The sequence below is a fragment of the Mirounga leonina genome, unplaced genomic scaffold (assembly GCF_011800145.1).
Source record: "Mirounga leonina isolate KUSES-001 unplaced genomic scaffold, KU_Mleo_1.0 Mir_199, whole genome shotgun sequence".
NCBI lineage: Eukaryota > Metazoa > Chordata > Mammalia > Carnivora > Phocidae > Mirounga > Mirounga leonina.
In genome coordinates, this window is record NW_023270498.1 from 9227915 (window position 1) to 9251778 (window position 23864).

The window sequence follows — 23864 nt, forward strand, 5'->3', positions numbered from 1 at the left end:
CCTAACATTTTCCCTCTTTTAGAGAGTCCTCCTGAAAAATTCACCTAATTCAAACTTAAGAAAAAATTCAATTGTATATGTAATATTAGAAACAAAGGAATATCAAATTTTGTCAGTGGAAGAAGAAAAAACACCAGGAAAATGCCATTACAATGTGGAGAAGAATTGCAGCATTTTCAACATTAATTTTGGAACTTAATTAAGCAATTATATCACAAAGCAGAAATAAAAGGAACCCGGAAAAGAGACGGCAAGACGCTAAGATGATGTGAAATAAGAACTGAAAGAACTAAGAAAAGAAATTGAAGGACAAGAAAAAATCACTTCAGAAATAAAGTCCAAATGACAAGGGGCTGAAGAAGGAACGGACACTACAGAAAGCACAGCAATACCATAAAAATGAAAAAACATAAAATGAAGAGAGAACTCTAGTTTCTGGTCTGGGAAATGAGTTTAGAAGTTGTCACTGCAGAGTAAAGAGCTGAACAAACTGAAAGATAAACAATTCTTAGATCCATTAGCGAAGTGAGGTCATAGGGCAAATGTCTACACCAAAAATAGGAGAGATAGATAGGGAGATACAGAAAATCACAATTTACTGGAGCAGAGAGCCACACGAAGGAACATCCATGGGAACGAGTGTGGGGAACGAGTGTGGGGATAAGAAATTTAAACTTTTTTTAAATTTTTATTTATTTATTTGACAGAGAGAGACACAGAGAAAGAGGGAACACAAGCAGGGGGAGTGGGAGAGGGAGAAGCAGGCTCCCCGAGGAGCAGGGAGTCCGATGCGGGGCTCGATCCCAGGACCCTGGGATCATGACCTGAGCCGAAGGCGGACGCTTAACGACTGAGCCACCCAGGCGCCCTGAAATTTAAACTTTAATTAATTGCTGGAGGCTGAGTGTGAACAGTTATGAGAGTTAAATGCCTCTAAATGGACCCAGTTATAAGGACCCTTCTTCACTTTTTCAAGTGTTCTCACTGAGATTGGAGAAAAATCCCTTTGTGCTTCTGGAAGGGCTAGGAAAGAGGAACCATTTTGAAATATGTGAGAACATTGTTTTTCTTCACCAGATGGGCCCTCAGGAGAAACTATTTTACCAGAACCTAACCTACTGGAGTTTTATTGAAGCCAGACTTCCCTGGGGGAAGGGAAGTACCCAACTCCAGCCCCCTATAACTGTCCTGTCCAACCTACAGGAAAGAAAACACTGAGAAGCACTAGTAAAGGTCATAGCCCAGGGGCACACCAAAAGACTGAGACCTAATCATAGGACCATCGAGTGCTTCTCCTCCCCTTTTCCTTACCACCACATTACTAAAGGACCGGTTACTGCAGTTTCTTTTACCCTGTACATTATGTTGACCTTGCAATAAAAATTCACAAGGACTACTAAAAGGCAAAAAAGTAAAGTAGAATTAAAACAGTTTGAAGTGACTTAAGTAAACGTCAGACCCAGAATCAGATACGGCAGGAATGTTGACATTATCAAAGCAGGAATTTTCAAATACTGTGATTAATAATGCTGAGCATTTTAGTGGAAAAGGAACCATGTAAGAATACATTAATAATGTAAGTAGAGAGATGGAAATCCTTTTTTTATTGTTTTTATTTAAATTCCAGTTAGTTAACACACAGTATAATATTAGTTTTGGGGCTCCTAGGTGGCTCAGTTGGTTAAGCGACTGCCTTTGGCTCAGGTCATGATCCTGGAGTCCCGGGATCGAGTCCCGCATCGGGCTCCCTGCTCGGCAGGGGGTCTGCTTCTCCCTCTGACCCTCCTCCCTCTCGTGCTCTCTGTCTCTCATTCTCTCTCTCAAATAAATAAATAAAATCTTTAAAAAAAATATATTAGTTTTGATATATAATATAGTGATCCAACATTTCCATACAACACCCACTGCTCATCACAACCAGTGCCCTCCTTAATCCCCATCACCTATGTAACCCATAGGTGTAACCCCCCACCGACCTCCCTACTGATAACATCACTTTGTTCCCTGTAGTTAAAAGTCTGTTTCTTTGTTTGCTTTGTTTTTTTGTTTTTGCTAAATTGCACTTATGTGTGAAATCATATGTCTTTCTCTGACTTATTTTGCTTAACATAATACCCTCTAGCTCCATCCATGTCAGTGCAAGTGACAAGATCTCATTCCTTCTTATGGCTGAGTAACATTCCTTTGTATATATGTATACCACATCTTCTTTATTCATCAGTTGATGGACACTTGGGGTGTGTCCATATTTTGGCTATTATACATAATACTGCTGTAAACTTTGAGGTGCATGTATCCCTTTGAATTAGTATTTCTGTATCTTGTGGGTAAATACCTCGTAGTGCAATTGCTGGGTCGTAGGGTAGCTCTATTTTTTAACTTCTTAAGAAACCTACATACTGTTCTCCCGATTGGCTGTGACAGTTTGCATTCCCACCAATAGTGCAAGAGGGTTGCCCTTTCTCCGCATCCTCACCAGCATCTGTTGTCTCTTGTGTTACTGATTTTATCCGTTCTGACAGGTGTGAGGTGGTATCTCATTATAGTTTTGATTTGCATTTGCCTGATGATGAGTGATGTTGAACATCTTTTCATGTGTTTGTTGGCCATCTGGATGTCTTCTTTGGAGAAATGTCTGTTCATGTTTCTGCTGGGACCTCTATTCTCCCCATCATCGTTATCAAAAATCTGCCCATGTTTTAATTGGATTGTTTGTCTTTTTGGTGTTGAGTTTTATAAATTCCTTATATATTTTGGATATAGCCCTTTATCACATATGTCATTTGAAAGTATCTTCTTCCATTCCATAGGTTGCATTTTAGTTTTGTTGATTGTTTCCTTTGCTGTGCAGAAGCTTTTTATTTTGATGTAGTCCCAGTAGTTAATTTTTGCTTTTGTCCTTGCTTCAGGAGACATACCTAGAAAGAAGTTGCTATGGCTGATGTCACACAACTTACTGCCTATATTCTCTTCTAGGATTCTTACGGTTTCAGCTCTCACAAAAATAGCTTGAAATCTGGAATAAGTGATACCTCCAGTTTTGTTTTTCTTTATCAGAATTGCTTTGGCTCTTTGGGGTCTTTTCTGGTTCCATACACATTTTAATATTGCTTATCCTAGCTCTGTGAAAAATGCTGGTGCTATGTAGATTGCTTTGGGTAGCATAGACATTTTAACAATGTTTGTTCTTCCAGTCCCTGAGCATGGAAAGCTTTCCATTTCTTTGTATCCTTTTCAATTTATTTCATAAGTGATCTATAGTTTTCAGAATACAAATGTTTTATCACTTTACTTAGGTTTATTCCTAGGTATCTTATTGGGGGGGCAATTACACATGGGATCGATTCCCTGATTTCTTTTTCTGCTGCTTTGATATTGGTGTATAGAAATGCAATAGATTTGTGCACATTGATTTTATATTCTGCAATGTTGATGAATGCACGTATTAGTTCTAGCGATTTTTTGGTGGAGTCTTTCAGATTTTCTTTTTCTTTTTTTTTTAAGACTTTATTTGAGAGAGAGAGAGAGAGAGAGAGCAAGTCTGTGCACAGAGTGAGAGGGAGAAGCAGACTCTCCGCTGAGCAGGGAGCCCGGCATGGGGCTCGATCCCAGGACTCCAGGATCATGACCTGAGCTGAAGGCAGACACTTAACCAACTGAGCCACCCAGGTTCCCCATCTTTTGGATTTTCTACATAGATGTTTCTCTATGTCATCTGCAAAGAGTGAAAGTTAGACTTTTTCCTTGCAATTTGGATGCTTTTTATTTTTATTTTCTGATTGCTGAGGCTTAGATTGCCAGTCCTATGTTAAATAGTAATGGGGACAGAGGAAATCCCTCTCTTATTCCTGACAGTAGGGGAAAAGCTCTCAGTTTTTCCCCATTGAGGATAATATTAGCTGTGGGTCTTTCATATATGGCCTTTATGATGGTGGGGTATGTTCCATCTATCCCTACTTTGTTGAGGGTTTTTATCCAGAATGGATGCTGCATTTTGTCAAATGCTTCTGCATCTATTGACAGGATCACATGGTTCTCATCCTTTTATTAATGAGGTGTATCGTGTTGACTGATTTGCAAATATTGAACCACCTCTGCAGCCCAGGAATAGATCCCACTTGATCTTGGTGAATAATTCTTTTAATGTACTGTTGGATTTGATTTGCTAGTATCTTGTTCAGAATTTCTGTATCCATGTTCATCAGGAATACTGGTCTGTAATTCTTTTTAGTGTCTTTGTCTGGTTTTGGGATCAAGGTAGTGCTGGCTTCATAGAATGAATGGAACTTTTCTTTCCATTTCTGTTTTTAGGAACAGTTTGAGTATTCACATTTAAATGTTTGGTAGAATTCCCCTGGGAATCTGTCTGGCCCAAGACTTTTGTGTGTTGGGAGATTTTTGATGACTGATTCAGTTTCTTTGCTGGTTATTGGTCTGTTCAAATTTTCTATTTCTTCCTGTTTTAGATTTGCTGGTTTGTAGGTTTCTAGGACTTTGTCCATTTCTTCCAGGTTGCCTAGTTTGTTGGCATATGATTTTTCATAGTATTCTCTTATAGTTGTTTGTATTTCTGTGTTGTTAGTTATGATCTCTCTGCTTTCATTCATGATTTTATGTATTTGAGTCCTTTCTCTTTTCTTTCTGAAGGGGTTTATCAATTTTATTAATTCTCTCGAGGAACCAGCTCTTAGTTTTGTTAAATTGTTCTACTGATTTTGTTGTTGTTGTTGTTTCTGTATCATTTATTTCTGCACTCATGTTTATTATTTTCCTTCTTCTGCTGGCTTTAGGCTTTATTTGCTATTCCTTTTCTAGTTCCTTTAAGTGTAAGGTTTTTTTGTGTATATTTGAGACTTTTCTTGCTTCTTGAGGTATGCCTGTATTGCAATATACTTCTCTCTTAGTCTTTGCTGCGTCCCAAAGGTTTTTGAATGTTGTCTTTTCATTTTCATTTGCTTCCATGTATATTTTTTTATTCTTTCTTTAATCTCCTGGTTAAGCCATTCATTTTTTACTAGGATGTTCTTTAACCTCCATGTATTTGTGGTCTTTCCAATTTTTTTCTTGTGATTGACTTCCAGTTTCATAGCATTGTGGTCTGAAAATATGCATGATATGATCTCAATCTTTTTGTACTTGTTGAGGGTTGATTTGTGACCCTGTATATGATCTATTCTGGAGAATGTTCCATGTAAACTCAAAGAATGTGTATTCTGCTGCTTTAGGATGAAATGTTCTGAAAATATCTATTAAGTTCATCTGATCCAGCGTGTTATTCAAAGCCATTGTTTCTTTGTTGATTTTCTGCTTAGATGAGGTATCCATTGCTGTAAGTGGGGTGTTAAAAGTCTCCTTCTTTTATTGTATTGTTATCAATGAGTTTCTTTATGTTTATTGTTAATTGTTTTACATATTTGGGTGTTCCAAGTTGGGGGCATAAATATTTGTAATTGTTATATCTTCTTGATGGATATAGATCCCTTCATTATGATATAGTGCCCTTCATCTCTTGTTACAGTTTTTATTTTAAAGTCGATTTTGTCTGATATAAGTGTGGCTACTCCTAGCTTTCTTTTGATGCCCATTATTAGCACGATACATGGTTCTTCATTTCTCACTTTCCATCTGCAGGTGTCTTTAGGTCTAAAATGAGTCTCTTGTAGGCAGCTTATAGATAGATCTTGTTTTTTTTTAATCCATTCCCACACCCTATGTCTTTTGATTGGAGCATTTATTAGTCCATTTACATTCAGAGTGATTATTGAAAGATGAATTTAGTGCCATTTTTTTACCTATGGAGTTGGTGTTTCTGGTGATGTTCTCTGATCCTTTCTAGTCTTTGTTGCTTTTGGTCTCCCCCGCCCCCGCACTCTCAAAAGATTCCCCTGTAATATTTCTTTCAGGGCTGGTTTAGTCGTCACGAACTCCTTTAGTTTTTGTTTTTCTGGGAAAGTCTTTGTCTCTCCTATTCTGAATGACAGTCTTGCTGGATAAAGAATTCTTGGGTGCAGGTTTTTTCCTTCAGCACGTTGTATATTTCCTTCCAATGCTTTCTGGCCTGCCAGGTTTCAGTGGACAGATCTGCTGTGAACCTGATGTGTCTTCCCTTTTAGGTTAAGAACTTTTTTCCCCTTGCTGCTTTCAGGATTCTTTCCTTGTTTGTGTATTTTGTGATTTTCACTATGATATGCCTTGGCGATGGTCAGCTTCTGTTGAATTTCATGGGTGTTTTCTGTGCTTCCTGGATTTTGCTGTTCTGTGTCCTTCCCCAGATTAGGGAAGTTTCAGCTATCATTTGTTTGAATAAACCATCTGCCCTTTTTTCTCTCTCTTCATCTTCTGGGACTCCTATGATACGAATATTATTATATTTTTGTAAGTTGCTGAGTTCCCTAAGTCTGTCTTTGTGGTCCATTACCTTTCTTTCCCCTTTTTTTTTTTTTTTTTTCAGATTCATTGTTTTTCATAGTTTTATCTTCAGTATCACTAATTTGCTCCTCTGCTTCATCCATCCTTGTTTTTATGACCTCCATTTGGGATTGTGTCTTGGTTATAGCATTTTTAATTTTGGCCTGACTAGATTTTAGTTTTTTTTAATCTATGCAGTAAGTGATTGTCTGGTGTCTTCTATGCTTTTTTTCAAGCCCAGCTAGTCTCCTAATAATCATTGTTTTAAATTCTAGTTCAGACACATTATATCTGTATTGATTAAATCTCTGTCCATGAGTTGTACTTCCTTTCTTTTGGGGTGAATTTCTCCATCTCATCATTTTGGTCTAGAAAAGAAGAAAGAAAGGGAAAAAAACCATAAAAGATAAAGAAAAATAGAACAGAAACAAAGCAACTAGATCCTGGGTGTTTTGGTCTGCTTGTTAAAAAGATCTAGATCCCAACATAAAATAAATAAAATAATATAATATAAAAGTAAAAAATAAAAAATATATGCATAAAGTATATCCATATAAGTAAATTTAAAATTAATATTAAAAACGAAGGAATCAAAAAATAAGAAAATAATTCGAAAATAATAATAAAATAAGTAATAAAAGTAAAAAGGCAGTTCGATCCTATTTACCCCTAGAGCTCAAGCTTTGCGGCACTCTATGATCAGGAAGCTTAGTGCTGGCAAGTTGTTCGTGCTGGTCTTCTGGAGGAGATCTCAGGCTGACTTGTTTCAGTGGAAATGCACCTCCAGGGCACAGGGGTGCAGGGCTTGGTGTAAACAGCTCCGGCCTCCACTAGGTGGTGCTGTTTTCCTCCCTGAAGGCTTTCAGCACTGATGGGTAGGATGAATATGGCAGTATCCCACTATCTAGCCTGGGAGGTGAAAATTCATGCCCACACTTTTCAGTGAGCCCTCGCAGAAGAACAGTCAATCACTCTTGTATCCCCTGTTTTCATCAGAACCCTACGTTCACCTTGCCTGTGTCTGAGGTTTTTTATCTCAGGTGCAAAACTGAGTTTCAAAACTCCAAATTTTATCGACTTCTCTAGCGTGGATCCATACTGTTCCTCCAGGGGAGGGTCTCACCATGCCTTTGCCATTTGCTGGGCCGTGCCAGGAAAGTGGTCACACAACCACCCAGCCTTTCTAAATTTATGTCCAAACAGAGCAGAAAGCCGGCACCAACACTCGCTGTTCTCAGCTGGCTTCCATACTCCAGTGCCTGGGAACAGTGCAGCACTTAGGCGCCACCCATTCTTGCAAACCAAGGGATCCTCGGACAACGGTGTCACACCTGGGATTCTGCCCCACTTCACACCTGAGCACCTTAATGTTCCCCACTGTAGCAGACCTCTAAAAGTTCAGATTTTGCTTATAATACTTTGTGGTAACTTCTGTAAGTAGGCTTCCTCCCTGCAACTGTATCCATAGCTGTATCTCTCCCAATTCAACTCTCCGCACCTCCTAACTTCCAAAAGAGGTCACTTTTCTACTTGTAGACTTGCGGTTTTTGTTCTCTCAGACTTCTGACTGATTTCTTGGGTGTTCAGAATGATTTGATAAATATCTAGCTGTGTTTGCGGGACGACACAAGCTTAGGGTCCCCCTAATCCTTTGCCACCTTAACTCCTACCCTATAGTGTCCTTCTTTGTCTCTTATTACAGTCTTTGGTTTAAAATCTAGTTTGTCTGATATAAATATTGCTAACTCTGGCTTTCTTTTGTCATCTGTTTGCATTATAAATATTTCTCCGTCCCTTCACTTTCTTTCTTTCTTTTTTTTTTTTTTTTTAAAGATTTTATTTATTTGACAGAGAGAGACACAGCGAGAGAGGGAACACAAGCAGGGGGAGTGGGAGAGGGAGAAGCAGGCTCCCCGCAGAGCAGGGAGCCCGATGCTGGACTCGATCCCAGGACTCTGGGATCATGACCTGAGCTGAAGGCAGTCGCTTAACCAACTGAGCCACCCAGGCGCCCCCGTCCCTTCACTTTCAATGTACGTGTGACTTTAGGTCTAAAGTGAGTCTTTTCAATTATCATATGGTTTCACTTATATGTGGAATATAAGAATTAGTGCAGAGGATCATAGGGGAAGGGAGGGAAAACTGAATGGGAAGAAATCAGAGAGGGAGACAAACCATGAGAGACTCTGGACTCCAGGAAACAAACTGAGGGTTATGGAAAGGGAGGTTGGGGGGGGGTGGGGTAACTGGGTGATGGGCATTAAGGAGGGCACATGATGTGATGAGCACTAGGCGTTATACACAGGTAATGAATCATTGAACACTACATCAACAACTAATGATGGCTACTTGAATTTAAATGAAATAAAGTTAGTCTTTTGTAGGCAGCATATGATGAGTCTTTTTTTTTTTTTTAATGCATTCTGTTACTCTTTGTCTGTGGATTGGAGCATTTAGTCCATTTACAAATATTCAGAGTAATTATTGATAGATAATGTATTTAGTGCCATTTTATTACTTGTTTTGTTATTCTGTCTAGAGATTTTTTTTCTGATCTTTTCTTGTCTTTTTCAATTTTGGTCTCTCCTTTCCACTCAAAGAGTCCCCTTTAATGTTTCTTGCAGGGCTGGTTTAGTGGTTTTAGTTTTTGTTTGTCTGGAAAACTCTTTATCTCTCCTCCTAGTCTGAATGATAGCTTTGCTGGATAGAGTATTCCTGGCTGCATACTTTTCCCATTCAGCATGTTGAATATATCATTCCACTCTGATCTGGCTTGCCATGTTTCTGTTGAAAAAAAATCTCCTGCTAGCCTTATGGGGTTTCCCTTGTAAGTTAAAGACTTTTTTTGTCTTGCTGCTTTTAAGATTTTTTTTGTTTATCAATATGTTTTGCAAATATAATTACAGTATGTCTTGGTATTGACCTTCTTTTGTTGATTTTGCTCAGGGTTCTCTGTGCCTCCTGTATCTGGCTTTCTGTTTTCTACCCCAATTTAGGGACGTTTTCAGCTATTATTTCTTCAAATAAATTTTCTTCCCCCTTTTCTCTCTCTTCTTCTTCTGGGACTCCTATAATAAAGATATTACTACATTTGATGGAGTTACTGAGTTCCCTAAATCTATTCTCATGTTGCATAATTCTCCTTTTTCTCTTTCATTCAGCTTCATTTCTTTCCATACATTGTCTTCTGGGTCATTAGTTTGTTCCTCTACTTCTTCCAGCCTGATGTTTATTTCTCAATTGTGTTTCTGATCTCTTTTATTGCACTCTTCATCTCTGATTGATTCTTTTTTAACTTTTATCTCTATGGTAAGGATCTCACTGATGTCTTCTGTGCTTTGCCCCAAGCCCAGTAAGTATCCTTATGATCATTGCTTTAAATTCTCCATCAGGCATGTTACTTGTGTCTGTTTCACTTAGATCTCTGGTCATGGCCTTATCTTGTTCATTTGTGACAAATTCTTCTGTCTTTGCATTTTGTCTAAATCTCTGCCTTCTTCTGTGTGTTAGGAAAGCCAGTTATGTTTCATGTTCCTAAATGTAATGGCCTTATGAGAAGTGTTCATGCAGTGCCCAAGGCCTGGCGCTTCAGGGAGTGTCTCTGGTGTGTGCTGCTTGCACTGTACTGATGTTTTTGGCTTCTCTGTCCTTCAGACCAGTCGTTTGCAGAGGCTGTCCTTGCCTGCTGTGGGCAGTGTTTGGTGCCTGGCCTGAATGTGGCAAGTTTTAACTAGGTGTGCTCTTCTGCTTTTGAAGTGAGACTTGTCACCACCTCCACTGCAACTGAGGCCCTGCGGGACTCCCTGTTTGGGAGACGTGATGTGGGCATGAGTTTGTGCTGGTCTTTGGAGGAAGGACCCTCTGCACTGGGACTGAAGGAAGTGTGACTGGAAGGCAGTCTCACCAGAGCACAGAGAGGTAGGGCTTCTTGGTGCAAAAAGTTAGGCAGCCAGTGTTTGCACTGCACTGCTTCCTGCAAGTGACTCTCTTTATGCTTCGGGTCAGGAGAGAGAAATGGCGCCAGCTAGCTCCTTTGTTCCTGGAGAGGCATCCACTTAAATACAGCTCTTCAGGGACATGTTCCAAGAAGAGCAAATAATCTCTCCACTCTGTGCCCCAGACACTCTTCAGATCCCTGTTTCCATGCTATCTGTCCCTCAGGTTGTTTGCTTGCCTTACTTCCAGGATTTGGACAGTGCCCTTTGGGCTCTATTGCAGCCAAGTCTGCTGACCTTTAAAACAACAGGTTTTAAGCCCTACTGGTTGCAAGAACTTAACGAAATTTAGCCCCTTTCATTTTCCAAGTCAGTGGCTTTGGGGAAATGTTTTTTGTGCGTCCCCCTGTGTGCTCCTCTCTCTTGCCCTTCTCTACCACCTCTGCTCCCTCCCTCCCACAACACTCGTGATCCTTTTCTCCCCTAAACCATGTCTCTGCACTTCCTACCTCTTCAGTGTGGCCTCTTTTCTTCTCTTAGTTTTGGAGTTTGTTCCTTCAGTCTTCAGGTTGATTTCTGATGTATTCAGGATGATTCAATAGTTACCTAGTTGTATTTTTCAGATGAGGCAAGTCTAGGGTCTGCCTACTCCAATGTCATCTTTGAAACCCCAGGAGAGATGGAAATTCTAAGAAAGAATAAAACAGAAATGCTTAGAAATCAAATGTATTATAACAGAAATGAAGAATTCCTTTGATAGGTTTGTTACAGACAAGACACAATTAAGGAAAGAATTAGTGACCTTGAGAATGACATAGAAACTTCCAAAACTGAAAATGAAATTGAAAAAAAGTCTAAAAGATACCCAGTAGAGAATATTCAGGTACTGTGGGACAATGACAAAAGGCATAACATCTATGAAATGGGAATATCAGAAGGAGAAGGAACAGAGAAAAAAAGAGGAGCAATATTTAAAGCAACAGTGACTGACAATTTCTAGAAATTAACATCAGACACCAAACCATAAATCCAGGAAGCTCAGAGAACACCAAATAGGATAGATGCCCTCCAACCAAAAAAAAACCTCCACAGGTAGACCAAAAATAAAAAACTTCATGTAGGCATATTATACTCAAACTTCATAAAACCATAAATAAATAATCTTGAAAGACAGAAGGAAAAAAAATGTCCTACTTATAGCAGAGCAAAAATAAGAATTACACCAGACTTCAGCAACCATATAAGCAAGATGAGGGTGGAGTGAAGTATTTAAAATACTGAGAGGAAAGAATCAGGGTCCTAGAATTCTGTAACCTGCTCAGTTAGCCTTAAAAAGTTAGTGAGAAATAAAAACCTCAAACAAAAATTAAGGGAATTTATTGCCAGTAGACCTACCTGCAAGAATGTTGAAACAAGTTATTTTGAGAAGGAAAAGGGTATAGGTCAGAAACTTGGATCTACATAAAGAAAGGAACATCAGAGAATGAATAGGTGAAAGTGGAATAATAATTTTTATTTTTTTATTCTTAATTACTCTAATGGGTCAAACTATATGTTCAAAATAACATTTGTGTAAAATATTTGTTCAAAATAATAACATTACTCAATCATGTTTATATGATATATATGCTTAAATGTGTGTAATACATATAAGTAAATTGAATGACATCGAGATACAAGGGACGAGAGGGAGGAATTAGGAATATTTTGTTATTATGAGGTGCTGGCTCTATCCTTGAAATGATACAGTGTGATATGAGGGTGGAGTGGGATTAAATAAGAAAAATCACATCATCATATCAATAAATGCAGAAAAACATTTGACAAAATCTACCACCTATTCTTGACAGAAAATCTCTGGAAACTTAGGAATAGTTCTTCTATTTAGTGAAGAACATCCACAAAAGAACCTAAAACTAACATCATATTTAATGATAAGACACTTGAAGCTTTCCTGCTAAGGTCAGCAACAAGACAAGAAGGTTCTCTCTCACAACTGCTTTCATCATTGTACCAGAAGTTCTAACTAATGCAGTAAGACTGTAGAAGGAAATAAAAAGGTATACAAATTGGGAAGGAAGAAATAAAACTGTCTTTGCAGATGACATGATCATTCTATGTAGAAAATCAGAAATAACAACAAAAAAAAATCAAGCAGTTATTGCAAGGTTACAGGATATGAGGTTAATATAGAAAAGTGAGTCACTTTCCTATGTAACTGCAATGAGTAAGTGGAATTTGAAATTAAAAACAGTGCCATTTGTGATCATTTTGGCAGCACATATACTAAAGTTGGAACGATACAGAGAAGATTAGCATGGCCCCTGCACAGGGATGACGTACACATTCATGAAGCAGTCCATTAAAAAAAAAAACATAATACCATTCATATTAGCAGTCCACCCCAAATGAAATGGTTAGGTATAAATGTAACAAAATATGTACAAAGTTTGTGTGAGGTAAACTACAAAATGCACAACATATCTAAAAGGCCCTCACCAAAAAAGATAATACAGATGTGAAGTAAGTATATGAAAAGATGTTCAACATCGTATGTTATTAGGGAATTGACAAACTCCAAAACACTGACAATACCAATTCCTGATGACAATGTGCAGCACAGAGCTTTCACTTATTGCTAGTATATATTTATATTCTTTTTTTTTTTTTTATTCTAAAGAATTTTGAGATAAGCAGAAGAGTATGCAATGAGACTGAATGGGGACGTTAAAGAGTAACATAAAGTTGCTATCTGGCCCTTTACAAAGAAAGGGGGGGGGTGGCCAACCCTGTAGTAGAGGACCATAACCAAGGTATGATTGAGGGAATGTAGGTATAAGCTTATAGTGACATTGATTACTTTTAATTATATAATTAAGATCCAAACAGAAGTTTGCAGATAGGGGAAGAAGGTACAGAAACATTATAAATGAGGTGGAGAAACCATTGAAACAGGAAATTTTAGAAGCCACACTCCTTTTCACTGTGTATAAATTTATTTCACAATGTAAATGAAATGGATAATTCTCTGTGAATACATAATCTACCAAACCTCACCCCAGGAGAGATGTAACATCTAAATAGACAAACTTCCAAATAAAAACTTGAGAATGTTGTTCAAGATCTACCCCCAAAATTTCACTGTGAAATTTTGCCAAACCTTGAAAGAACAGGAAATCCAAGAATAGCATCAGCAAATTGGTGGAACAGGAGTTTTCTACCATCTTTCCCCCAAAGAACACTGATTGTGGCAATCACACACAGGTGAGAGTACCTTTGTGGGACCCAGGAATCCAGTAGAGAACTTCCAAGCACACCACTGGGAGGACAAAAAAATCTTGAGATTGGGAACACTGAAGAGAGTAAGCAGAACAGTTTCACTTTTCCTATGTCACCCCATCTCCAAGGTGGCACAGCTCAGTGCAAAAAAGACGAACTCGGCCTGCAGTTTCTCCCACAAGGGAAAGTGAGAGCATGTGAGTGAGTTTCCTATTTCCCCAGCTATGAAGGATGCTGTCAAAGACACTCACTTCTCTCTCACTCTTTCAGAATACAGGGGTGATCTACATGACTGAGGGGCAGGGAGACTGGGAGCATAACAGCCAGTGTTCAGAACTCAACAAGGAACACAGATCTTACTAATCACACACTCCATTAGGAAGCCTGGCCACTAGCTGATGGGAATACTTGGCCTGTGAATCCCCCCATCTGACCCACGGGCATCTCTGACATTTCATTCTCCTTACCGACATGGTGCTCCACCCTATACCTGCAGAGTACAAGTCTTTGTGGACAGTTAGAATAAGTAGAAAGCCAGCTCAACCCTGTAGAAGTGAAAGAGAACATACAAACTTGGGCATTTAGCACTGCTGTAGGGAAAGCGAACAGGAGACTCATAGCATGTAGCCTGGCTTTGTGGAATTAGGAGAAGGCATACAATCATAAGAATTCACTCCTAAGAGGGGACAAGAAGTTTGGAGTAGGCATATTCATAGAAAAGGTATGATAAAGCCTCAGAATCCCTAGCAGGGCTGACAGAAGGCATTTTTTCCCCCCGAAGGCAGTTAGTAAAGACGGGAGGAGGTGAGTAGTTCTTCAAATGCTAAGACGACAATGTAAGGCTTAAAGAAACATGAAAAATCAAAGAAATAATACCAGTAAAGGAACAAAATAATTTTCTAGTAACTACTCCAAAAGAAATGGAGATCTACAATTTGCTTGAGAAAGAATTCAAATTAGTTGTTTTGAAGAAGTGAGCTTCCAGAAAACACAGAAAGACACCTTAGCGAAATCAGGAAAACAATATGTAAAACAAGAAGTTTAACAGAGAGATGGAAATCATAAGAACAAAAAAAAGAACCAAAGAGGAATTGGGGAGCTGAAGAATACAATGAATGAAATGAAAATAATGCAATAGAAAGCATCAGCAGTAGAAAGAAACAGAACAAAAGACTCTATGAACTTGAAGACACGTAATTTATAATTATAAAGTCAGAAGAGAAAAAAGTAAAAAGAATGAAGAAAAAGTGAAGAAAGCCTATGTGAATTATGGGATATCATCAAGTGAAACAATGCATATGCATTAGAGGAGTCACAGAAGGACAAAGAGGGAGAAAAGGACAGAAAGCTTGTTTAAAGAAATAATGGCTGACAGTTTTCCAAATCTGGGGAGAGAAATGAGCATCAAAGTTCATGAAGCCTATAATTCCCCATGTATTTTCAACCCAAAGAGTACTTCACTGAGACACATTATAATAAAATGTCTAAAATCAAAGACATGGATAATTTTATAATTTTGAAAGCAGCAAGAGACAAAAAACTCCTATGTCAAAGGAACACCCATCAACCTATCAGTGGATTTCTCAGGAAAACCTTATAGGCTGGGAGGAGAGTAGGTTGATATATTCAGTCCTTAAAGGAAAAAAATACCAAGTAAAAATACTATACCCAGCAAAGCCGTCCTTCCAAAATGAAGGAGAGACAAAGACTTCCACAGACAAACAAAAGCTGAGGGAGTTCATTACAAGACCTGCCTTCCAGGAAATGCTGAAATTAGTTCTTTACGCTGAAATGAAAGGATGCAAACATGAAAATATAAAACACTGATAAAGCAAGTGTATAGTCAAATTCAGGCACTGTAATAATGTAGATCACTTTACCACAAAAGTTAAAGGACAAAAATATTAATAATAACTATAGCTATGACATTTTTAAATGGATATACAATATAGAATATGTAAATTGTGACATTAGAAACAAAATGTTGAAGGGAGTAGAGTTTTTGTATGAGGTCAGAGTTAACTTATCAGCTTAAAATAGAATGTTATATGTTATATAAACCACAAGGGAAAAACTTATAGTAGTATTCAAGCAATTTTTAAAAAGGAACCAAAGTGTACCAATACAGAAAATCATCAGATTACAAGGGAAGACAGCAAAAGAGGTAGAAAGAAAATATAAAACAACCAGAATATGAATAAGATGACATGTGTAAGACCTTACATATTAGTAAGTACTTTAAATTTAAGTGGATTATCAAACCAAAAGAAATAGAGTGATTGAATGGATAAAAAAACAAGACCTAACTATATGCTGCTAACAAGAGACTCATGTCAGCTTTAATGGACTGCTGAAAGTGAAAGAGCTGAAAGTGAAGAGATGGAAAAAATAACATTTGATGCAAATGAAAACCAAAATAGAACAGGGGTGGATATACTTATGAAGAAATACACTTCAACTTCAAAAACTTTAAGAAGAGACAAAGATGGTTATTATGTAATGATAAAGGAGTTAGTTCATCAAGAGGAAATAACAAATATATACATGTACCCAGAGCAGTTAGGGAAGAAAAAGAAATAAAAGCTATCCAGATCAGAAAGAAAAAGTGAAATTGTTTCTGTTTGCAGGTGACATGATCTTCTATACAGAAAACCCTAAAGATCCTGCCAAAAAATTGTTAAAACTGATGAACAAATTCAGTACAAAATTAATATACAAAAATCAGTTGTGTTTCTATAGACTAACAGTAAACTATTGGAGAAAGAAATTAAGAAAACAATTCCATTTATAATAGCATCAAAGAAAAGTCCTTAGGAATAAATTTAATCAAGGAGGTGAAAGACCTATATGCTGAAAATTATAAGACATTGATAAAAGAATTGAAGAAGATGCAGATAAATGGAACAATATCCCATTATTGTGGATTAGAAGTATTAATGTTGTTAAATATTGTTATGTTGTTATGAATATTGAATATGAAATGTTGTTAAAATATTCATAGTTCCCAAAGAGATCTATAGATAATGTAAAAAAAAATAAACAAAAAACCTAAAATTTGCATGGAACTACGAAACAACCAGAATAGCAATGGCAGTCTTCAGAAAGAACAAAGCTGGAGGTATCACACTTCTGATCTCAGAATATATTGCAGAGGTATAGTAATCAAAACAATATGGTACTGGCATGAAAAGAGACACATAGCAGAATGGGACAGAATAGAGAGCCCAGAAATAAACCTAGCATAAATGGTTAATAATCCTTGACCAAAGGAACAAGAACACACAGCAGAGAAAAATCATCTCTTCAATAAATCATATTGGGAAAACTGGAGAGTCATATGCAAAAGAATGAAACTGGACCCCTATCTTATACCACTCTCAAAAATTAACCCAAAATTGATTAGAGACTTTAAATGTAATGCCTGAAACCATGAAACTGTAAGGAGAATACATAGGGGTAAAGCTCCTTGACACAGGTCTTGGCAATGGTTATTTGTATACCCAAAGCTTAGGCAACAAAAGAAAAAATAAACAAGGAGGACTACATCAAACTAAAAGGTTCTGCACAGCAAGGGAAGCAGTTAATAAAAAAGGTAGCTCACAGAACGGGAGAAAATATTTGCAAACCATATTTATGCTAAAGGGTCAGTATCCAAAATATACAAAAAATTTATACAACTCAATAGTAAAGATGATGATGATGATCATCATCATCCAATTTAAAAAATGGGCCAAGGACCAAAGAAGGCAAATCAAGACCATAATGAGATACCACCTCACACCTGTTAAGATGGCTTTTATTAAAGATAGAAGAGATGACAAATGTTGGCAAGGATGTGGAGAAAGGGGAACCCTAGTACACTTTTGGTGAGAATGTAAATGTAAAAAATTAAAAATAGAACTACCAGATAATCCAGCAATTCTACTTCTGGGTATTTTTCCAAAGGGAGAAAACTTAACTCGAAAAGATACATGCACCCCTGTGTTCATTGCATCATTCACAATAGCCAAAACATGGAAACAACCTTAGTATCCACCAATGGTTGAATGGATAAAGAAGTTGTGGTATCTTTATCTATTTCTATCTATATTTACATGTACATGTACATCTATCTGTGTCTATACCTACATCTAGGTGGATGTAATGAAACATTAGTCAGCCACGAGAAAGAACACAATCCTGTCATTGGTGACAACATGGGTGGTCCTAGAGGACATTATGCTAAGTGAAATAAACCAGACAGAACCATGATCTCACATATATATGAATTCTTAAATGAACTCACAGAAACAGAGTTGAATGGTGATTACCACAGGTTGCGGGGTGGGAAAAATGGGAGAGATGGTGGTCAAAGAGTACAAACCTTCAGTTACAAGATACACCAGTTTCTTAGATCTAATGTACAGCATTGTGACTATAGTTCATAATGCTGTATTGTATACTTGTAATTTGCGAAGAGAGTAGATCTTAAGTGTTCTCATCACACACATTAAATAAATGGTATGTGAGGTAATGGATTTGTTAACCTGATTGTGGTAATATTTTCACAATGCATAAATATATCAAAGCACTCTGTTGTACACTTACATATACAATTTTGTCACTTATACCTTAATAAAACTAGGGGGAAACAAACAATAAACTAAGACACAGTTTCTTTCAAAGACCAGGATATCCCAGTGCTACTCTTTTTGTGGGACTACATCAAAATAAAAAGCTTCTACACAGCAAAGGAAACGGTCAACAAAACCAAAAGACAACGTACTGAATGGGAGATATTTGCAAATGACTTATCTGATAAAGGGATAGTATCCAAAATATGTCAAGAATTTACACAACTCATGGCACCTGGGTGGCTCAGTCAGTGAAGCGTCTGCCTTCGGCTCAGGTCATGATCCCAGGGTCCTGGGATCAAGCCCCGCACTGGGCTCCCTGCTTGATGGGGAGCCTGCTTCTCCCTCTTCCTCTGCTGCTCCCCCTGCTTGTGCTCTCTCTGACAAATAAATAAATAAAATATTTTTTTTAAAAAAGAATTTACACAACTCAACACCAGATAAACAAATTGTCCAATTAAAAATGGGCAGAAGACATGAAGAGACATTTCTCCAAAGAAGACATACAAATGGCCAACAGACACATGAAAAAATGTTCAACATCACTTGGCATCAGGGAAATACAAATCAAAACCACAATAAGATACCACCTCACACCTGTCAGAATGGCTGAAATGAACAACTCAGATAACAACAGATGTTGGCAAGGATATGGAGAAAGGGGAACCCTCTGCACTGCTGGTGGGAATGCAAGCTGGTGCAGCCAATCTGGAGAACAGTTAGGAGGTTCCTCAAAAAGTTAAAAATAGAGCTACCCTACGACCCAGCAGTTGCACTACTAGGTATTTATCCAAAGGATACAAAGATACAGATTTGAAGGGGTACACGCACCCTGATGTTTATAGCAGCATTATTGATAATAGCCAAACTATGGAAAGAGCCCAAATGTCCATCAACTGATGGATGAATGGATAAAGAAGATGTGGTATATAATGTCCTGAAGGTTACCAGGGGGAAGTGGGCAGGGGAGGGTGGATGAAGCAGGCGATGGAGATTAAGGAGTGCACTTGTTGTGATGAGCGTTGAATAACGTATAGAATTCTTGAATCACTATATTGTACACCTGAAACAAATATAACACTGTACCTTAACTATACTGGAATTTAAAAATAATAAAATTTAAAAAATAAAATAATAAAAAAAGAACAGGAAATCTCAGTGTTACTTTTTTTCTTTGCTACTTTTAAACTGTTTCAGAGGTAGGAAAATAAGGAATACTTCCTATTATCTTATGAAACAAGGATGATACTGGTACCAAAACTGACATAAAGATTTACTTAAAAAATATACCACAGCTCAGTCTCACTTACTAATTATTAGTTTGGTAGTTATAATGCTATAATGCTATTTTGGCTTTATATATTTTAGATATTCATACTGAAGTATTCAAGGGCAGAATGTTAGGATGACTTTTTAAAAAAATATTTTGCCTATCATTTACTTTAAAATATTTAAGCACTGGGGCGCCTGGTTGGCTCAGTTGGAAGAGCATGTGACTCTTGATCTCATGGTTGAGAGTCCGAGCCCCACGTTGGGTGTGGAGATTACTTAAAAATAAATTAATTAATTAAAAAAAGACCTGGCTAACATTTAAAAAAATAAATAGGGTGCCTGGGCTGCTCAGTCAGTCAAGCATCCCAGTCTTGATTTTGGCTCAGGTCATGATCCCAGGGTTGTGAGAGTGAGCCCCACACTGGGCCCTGTGCTGGACATGGAGCCTGCTTGAGATTCTCCCTCTGCCCCTCCCCCCCTAAAATTAATTATTTAATTAATTAAAATATTTAAGCATTGAATACATATATAACTATAGGTTTTAGGGTTCATAGGCTGACCACATCATCATTCTATTTTTTAAGGATTTCTGAGTCAATCATGAGGTACTTATTTGTAAACCTTTTAAAATGAGTATGTTTGAAATTTCTAGGTACCTTTAGCTTGCTTTCTTTATGTTTGTAATTTCAATTTCTTCAATACAAAAACAACTTAAATACAGGACCTCATAAATAATTCCTATGGAAGGATACTTTTCCAAGGCTTACAAATATGGTACTTTTATATTTGTCTGACTTAAACAACTTTCAAGAAGTGAATAATGAGGGCACCTGGGTGGCTCAGTTGGTTAAGCCACTGCCTTCGGCTCAGGTCATGATCCCGGAGTCCCGGGATCGAGTCCCACATCAGGCTCCCTGCTCGGCAGGGAGTCTGCTTTTCCCTCTAACCCTACTCCCTCTTGCGCTCTCTCTCTCACTCTCTCTCTCTCTCAAATAAATAAATAAAATCTTTAAAAAGAAAAAAGAAATGAGAAAAGGACTTTTCAAATATAGGTAGAGAGAGAGAGGTTAAGCATTTGAAAAGGAAGTAGGATACTCTGAAATAGAGAATTAAAGGACAAAAAAAACCCCTACCTATTTAGAGAAATTTAAAAACACAGTGCCTAGCAGAACATAGATGGTGAACCATGCTGTGTTGTACACGTGAAAGTGCTGTAATATTGTGTGTCAGGTATACGCAAGTGAAACAATTAAAACAACATAAAGTAAAAAGCAAAATGAAAAATAATAGAAGTGAGAGTAGGATATTAGACAAAGAACATAATATTAGAGAATCCCAATTCAAACATGAATAAATGTTCTGTTTGGCCTTTTCACCATCATATCATTTTCTTCAATACTTTCTCTGCAATATATTTTATTAAGTATATATTTATACAGTTGTTTGTTTTTTGTTTTTTTTTTACTTAGCCATCATAGTGACTGGAGTCCAGGAATAATAGCAGGCTTCTTTCAGAAGCTGTGTAGGTCATCGTCTGTAGATTTTCAGAAAAAAAACCCTTTCCGGTTCACTCAAGTGTCTGGATTTGTTCTTTAAAATAGGAAGGTTACAGGGCACCTGGGTGGCACAGTGGGTTAAACACCCAACTCTTGGTTTCAGCTCAGGTCGTGATCTCAGGGTCGTGAAATTGAGCCCCGCATGGGGCTCACGCTCAGCTCAGAGTCTGTGCTCTCCCTCAATAGTAAATAAATAAAATCTTTAAGATAGGAAGGTTGCATAGGTGATAGACTCTGTCTTCTGTGTCTGTTACCTTACTCTGCATCATACGGCTATCCCATAAACCGTGAGTTGACTCACTGGTTGGTTGTTCATTTGGATAGCTTGGTCACTAAAGAAAATTGAAAACTTGTGAGAAATAGAAAAATTAGAAAGAAAGGGGTGTACAATTTAGAAAGTAGTGATTTAATTTGGAAATGATTATATGAGAAGTAAAAAGAAAAGGATCCAAGTTAGCTTCAAATACAGTGGAGAAGGAATAAAATCTTGAAATGAGCGTACAGAAAATGGGAATGTTTGGGAAGTCTTAATGTTTTATTTACCTTGTCTAGGATGTACCGAATCACTGTAACAAAGCAACTAGCAAGATAATGGATTTCAACTTGGTTTAAGCTTTTTCTACCCTGAGGGCTTTTCTTTGTCTCTGTTTTTTAAAGATGTATCAGATGTAACTTGTTTGATGATGCCCCTTCAGAAACTTAGGGTTTATGTAAGTTTTTCATGTGATCATAAAACAATGTCCCGAAGGTGGAAAAAGAAAGGTAATGATGCTTTTCTTTGGGGCCGGGGGGGCATTTTCCAGGCATAGCCCTTTTGTACCTGCAGCTGTATCGGGTCACGGGTGACCAGACCCACCTGCTCCGGTCCCTGGATTACGTCAAGAGAACACTTCGGAACCTGAATGGCCGCAGGGTCACTTTCCTCTGCGGAGACGCCGGACCCCTTGCTGTAGGAGCTGTGGTGTATCACAAACTCAGAAGCGACTGTGAGTCCCAGGAATGCATCACAAAGTGAGTTTTTCAAACTGGAAGTATTTTTTCTAAATTCTCAATTCAAGGTCTTACTGTAGAAAGACATTCAAAAAGGAAATTATTTTTTAATTCGTCTGCTGTTGCCAGCGGATCTTTCCAAGAAGTGAAGGAGGTTTGTATGTTAACGCTGAGCATAATGAGAAGATCATTTGCCTCCTTTCTATCCAAGCTTGTGTCTGCCTTAATCTGGGGAGAGATAGACCTGTTTCTTCGTGTGACTTTACTCTTTTTCCTAAATAATTTCTGGTTGCCTTCACTGCATGAAAGTTAGCTTGTATCTGTGCCTTAGATTCACTATCCTAAGTTATTTTTTAGGTTCATTTGTTTTGGAACAGTTAGAGAGTATAAAACTTTTATTGCACCTTTTGGTTTATATTCTTTTTCGAAGAGGTAGAAATCAGGGCCTACTCCCGTGGTCTGGTGGAGTGTCTGGCACACGCTAGTCAGTTGATGTTTGCTGAAAGATAGAATGAGTCAAGCTAATTCCCAAACATTGACTACATTTTAGTACTATTTCTTTTAATTTCTTTTAAATTAAGTGTAATTTCAAAAAAATTTTAAAAAATAAATTAAGTTTAATTTATTTTAAAATTTCTTTTAAATTTTAAATCATTTTCTTCTAATTCTTATTTCAAAATTGAGTATCATCTCTTACAAGGTTTAGACTAGGTATCAAGGTAGATATTCTGAACAGGAAGGTGTGTTGTTATTAATGTGCTATCTGAGGGAAATTAGTGTAGTGGAGAAGATTTTATTGTTTGGGTTTTGTTTGTTTGTATTTCTTAGAATCAGTTTTGTTTTTTTTTTTTAAAGATTTTATTTATTTATTTGAGAGAGAGAGAATGAGAGACAGAGAGCAGGAGAGGGAGGAGGGTCAGAGGGAAAAGCAGACTCCCTGCTCAGCAGGGAGCCCAATGTGGGACTTGATCCCAGGACTCCAGGATCATGACCTGAGCTGAAGGCAGTCGCTTAACCAACTAAGCCACCCAGGCGCCCTCTTAGAATCAGTTTTAAATTAAAAATAAGTAACAGGTTATTTCTAAACTGATAGGGTTACTAACAGTTTCAGGAAGAGGAATTTCACACATTCTCCAGGAAAACAGAATTTTTCTTGTTGGGTAGACTTTTGCAGCTCCAGAGAACCATCGTGTGCCGAGATTCAGAGCTTCCCGATGAGCTGCTTTATGGTCGGGCGGGTTATCTGTATGCCTTACTCTACCTGAACACGGAGATTGGTCCAGACACCGTGTGTGAGTCAGCCATTAAAGAGGTACTGTGGGCTTGCCGTCAGCCATGGGCGTCCTGTCATCTCTACCATCCCAACCTGTCTGTCAGCACAGGGCTACGTTAGGGGCTGGACTCTTCTTCTGGGTATGAGTAATTTCTTCAGGCATCTCATAAAAGCGATAAATAGCTCCTTTTTTTTTCCTTTCTAGGAATGTTTTTTTTTTAATCTGTCCTCCTCTTAGGCCTATTAATTTACCTGTTTTTACTAATACCAAACAACAGCAGCTTCAAAAAGGTAGAAACTTTATTTCTCTTTCCTAAAGCATCTGAACTGGTAGGCAGTCACAGTGAATATGGCTAAGGATCTGGGTTCTTCTCTGGTCTTCTCCCATATCCTAGGGGCGTGCCCTCATCTGCATCCCCAAAGCTTATCGAGCACCCCCAGGCTCAAGACAGGGGAGGAAGTAGAGGATAAGCAGCTCCTTTTTTTCCTTTTTCTTTTTCTTTTTTTTTTAAGGCTACGATCCAGAAGTGGTCTACTT

At 37.8% G+C, this 23864-nt stretch overlaps 1 protein-coding gene and 1 non-coding gene across 3 annotated transcripts in view; both read left to right on the forward strand.

The window, feature by feature from the left end:
* Nucleotides 1-23864, forward strand: part of LANCL2 (LanC like 2) — a 51680-nt gene that overhangs the window by 11591 nt on the left and 16225 nt on the right. For both annotated transcript variants that reach the window (XM_035026494.1, XM_035026495.1), the window contains exons 3-4: nucleotides 21867-22074; nucleotides 23218-23365. In XM_035026494.1, the coding sequence (XP_034882385.1) occupies nucleotides 21867-22074; nucleotides 23218-23365 (356 nt within the window). The remainder of the gene's footprint in view (nucleotides 1-21866; nucleotides 22075-23217; nucleotides 23366-23864) is intronic.
* LOC118024604 lies at nucleotides 12606-12712 on the forward strand. The gene has a single exon (XR_004683146.1). It is a non-coding gene; the product is annotated as a U6 spliceosomal RNA (small nuclear RNA).